The sequence below is a fragment of the Pelophylax lessonae genome (assembly GCF_965119305.1).
Source record: "Pelophylax lessonae genome assembly, chromosome: 1".
In the NCBI taxonomy this organism is placed as follows: Eukaryota; Metazoa; Chordata; class Amphibia; order Anura; family Ranidae; genus Pelophylax; species Pelophylax lessonae.
The window spans coordinates 678,078,685-678,091,211 of NC_138768.1; the positions used below are offsets into that span (position 1 = coordinate 678,078,685).

Genomic DNA, 12,527 nt, shown 5'->3' on the forward strand with positions numbered 1-12,527 from the left:
TTAAGGTATATAAGTAAAAAAATGCCGCTGCACCCTTCCCGCACCGGCGCACCCCCCGCACTAATTTAACACAACTAGAGGATGATCAAATGAAATGGAATCCGTATACAGAGGTTTACTTCTTCTGAGAGATATTAAAGGAACACTTTAACCACTATGACCACTTCAGTGATTTGAAGTGGTCATGGTTGTAGGAGTCAGAAGCACAGCACATGCTCGTGTCCGCCCCCCCCCCCCCCCCTCCGAGGCAGCCTTTGCCTACCGTTAGTTGGAAGCCACTGTGGCCGTGCCCCCCACCCGACTTCCTTCCTCCCCAGCAAAAAAAAAAATTGTCAGGGGGCAGTGGGCCGCATTGCCTGGGGATCTGGGCCGCATGTGGCCCCCGGGCCACAGGTTGGACATGCCTGATGTAGAGGATTGCTTTTTTCCAACCAAAGTAGATGTGCATTTATACTGCTTCGTCTTGTGAATGTTTTATTTTACATACATTTTTCCTGTTATTCAATTCCATCTGTTCTGTTCACATTTCAATTTGCCGGATGAATAAAACACAACTTGTTTTGCAATTATTTTCTCCCTTCCAGATCACAATTGGTATACACACTGGAGAAGTGGTGACAGGGGTTATCGGTCAGAGAATGCCACGTTACTGCCTGTTTGGAAATACTGTTAATTTGACCAGCAGAACAGAGACAACAGGGGAAAAAGGGAAGATCAATGTTTCTGAATACACATACCGGTAGGACCAGTTTATTGTTGGAACTCAATGAACTTGTGCCTTTTTTCAAGAGGAACAGCTATGCAACTATTGAAGACATTAAAAAAATATTTAATACTGTTCAGCACTTTCAAGGATAACTGTATTTTTGTACAAATATCCTTTTAATGACTCTCACATGCCACCCCCACCCCCACCAAAGTATTATACTGGCAGATCCACGCTGCATTGCCCATAGGAAAACTCTCCCAGTCTATCATAAAGTCTTTGGCATTCGCTCAGATAAACCCTACTCATTCCTATGAAGAAGTTGTCTGTCATCTGACCCAGTAATAGATGGCCTTTAAATGGGGACTCTAGCTTGTTTCCATTTTTACAATTTTCCAGTGGTACTCCTATCCTGGAACACAGCAAGCTGTACACAGCTTGAAACATCACTGCTATTTACTTGATAGTGGAGATTTTTTTAAACAATTGCTTAACCATTTATACATAAAATAACTATTTTTTGCATACCATCTTGGAAGTGTTCGGTGCAGGTTGTCTGTTTAATAAGATAATAGTATACCACTTCAGGTTTATAATTACAATTTGCTTTGTCTATGTTAATTATATTATTGTCATTCTAAAAAAAGATACTAATGATAGGTATTGATATGCTATGGCTTATTTTGTCATGTTTCCACTTAGAGTTAGATACTGTTTCGTGGGGCTTTTTTTTTTAACCCATAATAGTCATCTTTATGACCATAGCTTATATACAGTATATACTCCATATAAAGTTTTACTGTTTGGACTGCGGATATAGTGTACTTTTTTCATGAATCATTAGGAGCCTTTTTTGTTGTGAAGATATATGTAATACAAGTATTACCCACAGCGCATGTCCTGGGAGAGAAATAATTAAATTCCTGTGAGGGATATTAAATCAAAATATTTTGTGTTACAAAGAAGTGTGTTGTAGAAAAAAATATATAATTGCTATCAGAGCCGTATTGGGTAGCCTCTCAGCTATCCCAACATATTCTGTGAGAAAATACAGCAATACTTATTTTGAATGCCTTCTTTAATAGAACTTAACCTAGCTATCACTGTTATCTGTACTGCTTTGGCAAATGGTTAAACAACATCATGGGCCCTTTGGTGTTCTCAGGCAGGGTGCATTTTCATGCAGACACATGTGGCCATTACTTAGGGCAGTCTGCATGAAAATACACCCTGCCTAAGAACACCCACTCTACCTACACCTGTCCAGGAGCCATTTGTAAAGGAGCAACCAGGACCACCCGGGCGCGGACGGATGGGACCCCGCTGGACATCCATTTAAAGCTCTACTGACCCACTTGTCGTAAGGCATTGGGGGTCAACACCGTCTGGTGAGTTTTCAATACCTACACCAGATTGCAGCAGCATGGAGGGTGACACCACTACTGCACTGATCATTGTTTGGACACTATCACTGTAGCCATTTGCTTTGGATCAATTGGACATTCACCACTGTATTTCACCAATCTCTCTTTTTTTATTTGCCCACCTTATGAACTTTGGGAAAATTTCAGAACTTTGGGACTATTTAAAAAAAATGTAATTTTTTAATGTAAATTTTCCACTACAGATGTTTTATTTATTATTGATATAATTTCATATATATTCATTTGTTGCTATATGATTGCACTGTCACTATATGCACTGTTAAAGCACTTTATATGGGTAAAAGTGGTAATGATACATGCCATCTAGCCAATAGGGATAGATAGCTGAGAGGCTACCCAATACGGCTCTGATAGCAATTATATATTTTTTTCTACAACACACTTCTTTGTAACACAAAATATTTTGATTTAATATCCCTCACAGGAATTTAATTATTTCTCTCCCAGGACATGCGCTGTGGGTAATACTTGTATTACATATATCTTCACAACAAAAAAGGCTCCTAATGATTCATGAAAAAAGTACACTATATCCGCAGTCCAAACAGTAAAACTTTATATGGAGTATATACTGTATATAAGCTATGGTCATAAAGATGACTATTATGGGTTAAAAAAAAAAGCCCCACGAAACAGTATCTAACTCTAAGTGGAAACATGACAAAATAAGCCATAGCATATCAATACCTATCATTAGTATCTTTTTTTAGAATGACAATAATATAATGAAATTTAAAGGTACCCTTGCCTCTGATAGCACGGTTCTGTTACCATGAACATACATACATAACATACCGTACAATTTGGTTTCTATACAGCCTTTTTTCTCTCATATTGCAGACATACATCATTTTTTTTTAATATTACCGTTGTTTTGCATTTCCATGCCGGTAATACTCCTTAAGCCTGAAGAACTTTTAGTGAGACTATGCAAGAAGTTTTTTTTTTTTTTTTTATAAAAGCCTAATATTTCAGCACACTAATCTCCAATAGATAAAGATTTACATTTCTTCTGCTGTAGCTGGAAAATACAGTGAGACACATGTAACTAGATACCAGGCGCATCAAATATGATTTACTGCCACTTTATAGGAGAGATTAGCCAAGGGTAAGACAAGAGAGAAGTGCAAAATTCCTCCATGTAATAAATGTATGCCCAGTAAAATGGCTCAGCTTATTAACCTAAATGGCTTGTCACTTAATGTTTGTACTTCCCAAAGCATGACTGAGATATTATGGGCAATTAAGTCAGGATAGAACAATTCTAAATTATTTGTCTACGTGTGCATTTATAAAAGGCTGGCGTCCAGTGGATGATTTCAGTGCCAAGGGATTTTTGTTAATAAAATCCAGTCCTAATAAAGATCATAGGCATGAGTTTAAAGATACAGGGTTATGAGGATCTGTGCTCCTTAATAACTCTCTGAGTCATTAATAAAAAAATGTTTAGGTTCTGGAGATTCCATTCTAAAAGCTAACTGACAGGCCAGCGAGCTATGGAATGATATACACTAAGCCCAATTAGCCCAGGCGAGTTGCTAGTAAAAAAAGTGTTAGCATTGTTATGACTGCTTTAAAGGATGACAGTTGTGAGGGCAGGGTGCAATTTTAAAAGAAAATAATACGGTAAATACTAATAGTATTAACTATTGATTATTGACTAACTATTAATTAATAAGAATACAAGACTTTTTACTATAGTGGTCTTTTAACATTTTGCAAAGTCCTATTATATTTAGGAGATAGAGAGCAAGTAAAAATAAATCAGAGGGGAAGGAAAAGGACTGTAGATGGCCAGCTATTGTAGACCAGACTGCTTGAAGCCAAGGAGAGGTGTCAAGCAGTTTCCTCTGTCCAATTGTTGAGGATTTGTGGGACTTCTGGTGTCCCCACTCCTTTTGCTATACTATAAAAATAGGTGAGACTCTTGGGCTCTTAGGTGGATGTTTGGGCTGAAACAATTGTTGAATGAGTTGCTTAAAAGGAGTATTTAGTATACTCTTGCTTGAAGTTGATATTGATTTTTAGATATTGTATATATCTGTGGATTGTGCTGCTTAAAGTGGTTGTAACAGAAAAAAAAAAAAGTGGTCCTGTTCCCTCATAGCAGATTAAACAGCACAGTGCTTGTGCTGTCTAATTTGCCCCTTTCTAAACTGTGAACAACATGGTTGATCCTGCCTTATCCCGTGTCGCCCTCTGTGTGCTGACCATGGTAATCATGGCTGATGATCCCTGATTACCGTGGTCAGTTTACGTGCATCCATCATCCCACTGCTCTTCTCTTTCTCTCTCCCTCTCCCCCTGCCTGTCAGTTCCTGTGTGTGAGCATCCCTTCTTCCTGCCACTATTATTAGCTGGCAGTAAAGTTAAATGAAGATCCTTGTCAGCCCCTGTTATCATGCTATAACACACTGTGTACATGTTAGTGTAAAATGATGCCTGTAATTACATTATCTCTTATCTTTTCTGGCCGGTCAGCCACTCTCCCTCCCCCATCTAAGGGCTCCAGCAGGAGGGGCTGAGCAGTCAGCACAGTGGTCACGTGACCGCTGTAGCCCTAAGATCAGAGGAAGAGAGCAGCCAGAGGTCATGTGACCAGCCAGAAGAGATATGAGATCAGGTAATTACAGGCATCGTTTTACACTAACATGTACATAGTGTGTTATGGCATAATAAAACAGAGGGGCTGGCAGTGATTTTCTTTTTGCCTTTACAACCACTTTAAGAAGCATACAGCAAACTCCAGCCAGAATGAGGAAATTACTTGTATAGGTGGCAGTCCTTCATACATTTCTTCAGTTTTATTGCAATCTGTGTGTAATATCCAGGTGAATAAAATCAATGTACAAGTAATTATGGCCCTGCATGGGAATCTTTATAATTGGCCTTGTGCTTAGCTGTCCTTGCGCTTTCCTGAGAAAGTTTAAAGAAATTCAAACTGCTGCTTCTTTGGATATTTAGTCAATATATACCCCCATTTTTTCCTGATGCAGTAGACCTAGATGTCTGAGAAACAAGAGTCATCTCCATCCTACCAAATACTCAGAATTACAATATGGAATGTATAACAGTATACAACTAAGACATGCTTTTGATAAAAATTTACTTTGTTGTTGTTGCAGTTAGCAAGGTGGTTGTGTGTGGAGCAAATGGGAGCATCAGTAATGTTTGTATAATGCATGTTATGACAAGATTTTTTTTTCACATATTTTTATGGAAAATGTTTTATGTATATGTTAGAAATGCAAATGGGATTTTACTATCTTATGTATGCTGACACCTTTAAAGTCTGCCCTTTTGTTACTGAATTATTTATACACATATGGGCGTGGTGCTATACTAGCTCCTTGCATTATTTGATATCTCTCTAGGTGTTGGAAGCTTTACAATGTTACCTTTCAAAATCCCATTATCCATGTCATGCTATAGATAAGGGATGTAGTGTAGGAGGAACTGCCTATTCCAGGACATAAGGCCTTTGGTATAAAACCTATACTGATCATTTTAAAACTCACTTTGATCAAAATATTTTTATTTTTATTTTATAGGTGTCTTATGAGTCCTGAAAATGCTGATCCTCAATTCAACTTACAGTACAGAGGTCCAATTAGCATGAAAGGCAAAACAGACCCAATGCAAGTCTGGTTTTTATCCAGGAAGACCACAGATGTAGAGGTATGACTAATATGGGTGTAAGACTTCGCTTTTCTAAACATTTTACGTATTTCAGGTTTGATATAATTTGGGATTGTAAATAATTATCTGTGATTCATACAGTATGTCTAAATATTCGGATGTGCTCTTTTTCAGCATCATACATGCAAGCAGTGTTTATATAGACAGCCATAAAGGTGTACTGTAGACCTTTATACAATATCATGGAGATTTCTAAATATCTTTTATTTTTAAGAACATTTTTACTTACCTCCTGGCCGTGTGACACCTGTGCAAGAAATGATGGGAACAGTAGTCAATTAACTAAGCACATACTCCCACTCTCCAAAGACATGCTGGTAGATTAATTGGATCCTGTCTGTATTCTAGTACAGTATGTATGAATGTGAGTTAGGGACCTTAGATTGTAAGCTCCTTGAGGGAAGGGACTGATGTGAATGTACAATAAATGTGTAAGGTTCTGTGTAAATTGATGGCACTAGTACCTAAAATAAATAATACATAAATAAATAATAAATCAATAAAAAACATGTTAGTACTTCTAAACCTTCCAAACAAAATGTGTTTTGTTTATGTTCCTATTGGAAGAATTCCACATTACTTCCTGTCCTCTCCCTGTCCACACAGGGCATGATGGGAAATATACCAAATAGGGATATACTGTAGATGGCAGTAAAACCGAGAGGCTCTAACTTTTCCCAGCTCAATCCAAAACAAAAAAAAAAAAAAAAAACGTTTGACAAAAGTTGGGCTTTGTTAATTTGCAGTGATGTTTAGAGTGTCATAATCCATAGAGTTGATTCACTAAAGGCAAAAAGGCTGTTCACTTTGCAAGGGAAGTTGAATTTTGCAAGGTCATTTTCCCCAGAGCTTAGTGAATTTTCAATTTGCAAAGAAAATACAATCTTGTGCAAGGCAAATGAAAAAAAAACAGCATTTTCTGCAATTAATTGGATGTTGGGAGTCAGTAAAGCTTCAGTTTCATGAACTAAGTTCTTGGAAAAATGTGTTTGAAAAGTGCAATTTCTCAAAAAGAACAGTCTTTTTGCCTTTAGCAAATCAACTCCCAAATTAGTTCATCAGGTTTAGTTGTACAAGTAGTAATACCAGTTAACAAGACATGTTATTGTTTTTTTTTTTTTTTTGCAAAGTGTCTGAGGAATTACAATTATATTGATGCAACAAAGGTCTTTTATTGATTATGTTTATCATTCGTCCATTTTCATAGGAATAATTATTCTGATTTTGAAGAAGTAGGAGTCCAGGAAAACGACCAAGTATTGTACACAGAGGACAACTGTTTTCTCTGACCACAACATTTTTTTCAGCTATACCAACCCACCTAGGAACTGATTTTGAGTTTTAATTATATATACTGATTTGTAGATGTGTTTACTGTGTATATTTTGTTGAAGTATAATGTTCTTTGCCCTGGAGGCAACACATTTGTATGCTAAATAATTATAAAGCCTGTAAAAATGTGTATAATGTTTCACTAAGCAATGTTTAAGTAAAGTTAACTAATAATTAGTAGTCTCTATTTAATATGGTCATAAGTGTACACATATATAATATATGTTATGGTTGAAGTTAAGTCTCAACTAAACTGTTCGTTTAATCAGCTAAATACATTCTAATTGCATCAGAAATAAACAATGTGTTAAGTATTACAGTTTACCTTCACTGAAAGCAGTCATGACCTGTTCCCTGCCAGCAAAGAACTTTGCTCTATGTGTAGAAGCAATGGTGTCTCTGCAGAGGTCCAACATGCCCCCTGCAGAGTCAAAGCTAGAGCTCTCCAATGAGCAGGGAGCATTAGCTTTTCAATTTGCAAAGCTATGGGTTTAAAACAGCAGTGGTTGGGTTGGACCTCTACAGAGAGACCAATGATTGCATGCAGAAAGCAAGCATCCTTCTCTGTAGCATGCTAGTTGTGGTTACTCTCCAAAGAAGATGTACAGTAAGACTTTGCACACCTTTTGTTTTTGAGGCATCTGGATTATTAGCTGATTTAAACTGAAATTTGAATTGGACTTTAAATATTGGATTCTAGTTAACATTAATAAGCCAATAATAATTAAATTATGCTTGTTAAGGGAACAGTTTTTATCATACTGAGGGGGAAATACAAGCCCTGTGGCACATCTGTGCACGTGCAGAATCTGGGTGGGTGACGGGGTGGAGCCCAGATGATCTCACCTAGTGGTGAATTGTGGAAGGGAAGCACAATAAATGTTAAAAATAAATAAATAACAAATTTCCAATTTACTGAAAGGGAGAGAGGAGGAGATAGGTAAAGAGGAGATTCGTTTTATGATGAAGGTCTGCTCTAAGACCTGTATGTAGCCTTTCTCATCATGGTTTAGCTGTTCAGACGTCAACCAGGTTACCAAAGATCTTTGGTATTGTGAATGCCCCTTAGCATCAGAATGATTTGTTTAATAATATCCATAACATATATATTAAATACATTAAATACACATAATTACACCCATAACATATATATTAAATACACATAATTACACATTAGTTATTTTTATATGTCTAATGATGTTGGAGTTATTTATATTAATATAGCTTTATATATATATATGATAGCAATATAAAATATGCGATACTCATTTTACTTAAAGGAGAACGAAAGGAGTAAAATCAGCAGTAAATTTATATAATCTGGAATTATAGGCTTCTCACTTTATGTACTGAATTTTGTGTTTTGCTGGGAGTTCTCTTAACAAGGTACCCTAGTCCGACTGTAGTAATATGTCACTAAATGCTAGACATGGATTTTGATACACATAAGCAAAGGTTTGTAAATATTAATTAACAGGAAAGTGGTATTTTTATGTATGTGTCATATAATAGTATATCATATTTCAGGTCCCATGTAAATCAGATAAAACCTTCATATTTGACTATATTGTGCTATTTTTCCAAGATTATTTAGTTAACTTTTTGTGCAAAATAAAGTGTTTCTTATTATGTATCTGTAACTTTATATTAGATATATGTACAGTAAAAACTGTCTAGCTTCTGTAAAACACTAGTGATACATTCTACAACATTCTGTACATTTTTGTGTAAATATTTTGTAAATTGTAATTCACCAAAATGTCTATTGTTATGAGTATTATCAAAGCACTAATATTAATAATAGACTCACATTGCAATCACAGTGTTGAAGCAGAGCTGATGCATAGTCATTCTTGTGTTCAGGTTGGAGTCCATGTAGATATGTTAATGTTTGAATATATAATATAATTCGTTAGATATAAAACAACATCTACAGTAATTTTGAAAGTCTTTTAGCTCATTCCAAGCTTCTTCGTTCTGTGATGTCTCAAAAGAAAAGTTTTAAAGTGGCACTAAAGAGGCAGCGAATCCATCCTTTCGTGTCATACAGATCATTAACACAAAAGGATCGTAGCCGCTCAGGTGTAAGCAATGGAGTCTCCGACTGTTGGGTGCACGTCCGGTCCGCAACCCAAGCAAAATCCAAATCCAGGAAAAGTAGACCGCACTCTGACTTGGAAACGAATGGACTTTTATTGATAGAATTAAAATCCAGACATAACAAGCATCAAGGATACACGAACAAGTACAGTTGACGCTTTTCACAAATAAGTTTGCTTGATCATAACTGATCTACTTTTCCTGGATTTGGATCATACAGATCATTACCTAAGCTGTGGCTGTAAGGAGCATGAGGTAAGAAAGAAACTGACTGCCTTTCACTCATTCTTGTTGTTGGTAATTTTTTTGGCACTTTTTAATATAAGCTTTACTTAGCCAGCAGCAGGATGTCCCTACTGTAATATGGAATGTTAGGTTTACCAGCTGTGGAAACCATTACTGCGTAGTGATACAGTCACCACAAATAAGCACTTAGACATGTAGCACTAATTAAAGTACATTTTTTGCACCAAATCTGTATCCTGTTTCCTTTTTATGTAATATTAAAGTCTATATATAGCCAAAATGTTTTTTGTTGTCTCCGTCTCATTATAAGGGGTTTCTTTTTACTTTCAGTGTCAAGAGGAAGTAAGCATAAACCACTAAAAGTGAGGGGAATTTTCCTCTTATACCGTTGTCATCAAAACAGTTGTCCTCCTTGTTGACAACTATAAAATTTTTGACTTACCATCACTTGATGTCTTGTGACAAGGGTCACCAGGACAAATACTTGATAGGGTTTCTTTTTTTTTTTTTTTCCAAAAAGCTTTATTGAACAAAGTACACATTAGAAAAGGGTACAACAGTTGGATCATTCCGATCAACATTCTAGGTGATCCAATAGGGTTTCTAATCCTTCCATACTCTTCCCAAAATTAACAAAACAAAACTTGGCTGAGTTAAAGTCATTATTAGCATGACAATTTTGTAAAAATACTCAAAATAATTCCAGGATTATAAAAAGCTAAAGCTATTTAACCTAATGACCCCCACTTTTTAAAATAACTTTCAAGTTAGCTACTGTTTGAAAGTATCAATTTATATATACCTGTTTTATTTTAAAGTGGTTGTAAATCTCAGACATGAAATAGGCACAAAGCAAATCCCTCTATGCTGTGTACTTGTCTCAATTAGGAGCACTAAGTGTAATTTCTGTCTGCTGCTTCATTTCTCTGCTATCTGCATAAGTCACTTCTGATAAGTTTTCTTGACACCAAGAGAAAAAAAGATGGCGAGGTTATTCAAGCACTCAGTCTGGACTGACAGCTTCAACTCTATTCCTGTGTGCTGTGTGAAGGGGGGTGTGTCCCTACATCCAATCAGCTCTCCTCACTGAGCTCTACGGAGTTTAACCGCTTCCAAACCGCCCGCCGCAGTTAGGGCGGCCCTCCTGCACGAACCAACGTAAGTATATGTCAGTCATTCGCCTGCTTCTAGGGGGTGAGCGCGCGCCGCCGGTGGGGACTCCGATGCATGGGGCAGGCGGCTCCAATTGCCGACTGATACCCACGATCGTTCCCCACTGAGAAGGATGGGCAGCTGTTGTACACAGCTGACCGTTCTTCTCTCTGCAATGATCACAGAGTTCCTGTGATCCTTCTATATAGGAACACAGGTCTCTGTGATCATTTCACAAGCCACAACCCCATACAGTTAGAAACATGCCCCTAGGTATACATTTAACCCCTTGATCACTTACTGTGTTAACCCCTTCCCTGCCAGTGTCATTGTAATTTATGTTGTATTCCTTGAAATGTATAATCATTATTATTTTCTATTTTTTGTATATTCATTTATCATGAATTGAAGTAAACCTTTTCTACTGGTGTATAATCAACAGTTGCTACAATGGGAGGCCAATAATGATCCATTTTTATAAAAATATTAAAACGTTTATTTCATATAATCAAGGATCAACTTGCCTCATTTAAAGTCCCGCAAACCTATGTAAAGTATTTTTGTATACTTAGTGATGGAGGCTTGTTTTTCCAATATGTGGGTGTGCTGCAGAACATAATATTCTCTAATTAGGACCACACAAATACTTATAAGTATAACATTTATTAAAAGTAATGAGAGATAATATTAGAAAATATAACAAGAATGCTTCACTAAAGATACTGTTTCGTCATTAAATCCCCGCCGCTTGTTGCGGTGTGATTGACCAGGTTCAGACAGATGCCTAATGACAGTTCTGATGTGAGACTGTTATTGCAAGCTTTTCCTGTGATATATATAGGACTTGAATGTAGGGAATCGGTCAACCCGATCCCACTGGAGCAAAATGACCTTCTAAGGAAAATGGCACATTCCTGAAAGGAGAATAGTGGGCTGGCGTGTCCATATAGTTAGTTTACAATCACATTCCTATAGCATGGAGTCAGCTAAAGTGACCTTGCTTATATGTTTTGTATTGACCCATAACCAAGATTTGGAGGCTTAGAACTCATAAGTGAGCCACAATATTAATAAGAAAATATGTAATAAGCAATTTCCACATCAACTAAGCCAATTAGGAACATGTGTTAAAAGAAACCTTTTCTGGGAGAAATATAGGTCCTGCCATTGCTGCAACTCATTTTGCAAATACAATTTGCTTGGTTGCCATGTTTACCCTTTTGCCTTAATACATTGTACTTTGATACTTATTTGCTAAAGGAGTTTATAATCATCATTCAGTAAATTGAGTAAAGATTTAGTCGATCATGTTTATTTATTTATTCTGCACGTTATTGGTTATTGAAAGTGAACATAACTATTATTTAACCAGCTCACATCCGCGCTACAGCCTATATACGGCTGCAGCGCGGACTTGAATTTTCGGGAGGCCGTTTTTAAACGGCCTCCCATAAACACGCCCGCCGCGCGCTCCCGCGAGCGCGCATCGGGCAGAAGCTGTGTTGGCCGTGTCCCTTGGACACAGCCAATCACAGATCGAGACGAATGGCCAATCACAGCGGCCATTCGTCACGATCGAGGCATCCAATGAGAGATGATCTCATATGTAAACATATGAGATCATCTGTCATTGCCTCGGTAGTAACAGACTCCCCGCGCGCTCCCGCGAGCGCGCACCGGGGATAATCTGTGTTGGCCGTGTCCCTTGGACACAGCCAATCACAGATCGTGACGAATGGCCAATCACAGCGGCCATTCGTCACGATCGAGGCATCCAATGAGAGATGATCTCAAATGTAAACATTTGAGATCATCACTCATTGCCAGCTCTCCCTCCTCACACACAG

The 12,527-nt window shown here is 37.4% G+C and overlaps 1 protein-coding gene across 1 annotated transcript in view; it reads left to right on the forward strand.

Moving 5' to 3' along the window:
• Window positions 1-7,353, forward strand: part of GUCY1B1 (guanylate cyclase 1 soluble subunit beta 1) — a 94,864-nt gene extending 87,511 nt beyond the window's left edge. The window contains exons 12-14 of the mRNA XM_082265615.1: window positions 585-739; window positions 5,703-5,829; window positions 7,058-7,353. Of these exons, the coding sequence (XP_082121741.1) occupies window positions 585-739; window positions 5,703-5,829; window positions 7,058-7,063 (288 nt within the window). The 3' untranslated portion in view covers window positions 7,064-7,353. The remainder of the gene's footprint in view (window positions 1-584; window positions 740-5,702; window positions 5,830-7,057) is intronic.
• Window positions 7,354-12,527: the final 5,174 nt, after the last annotated feature.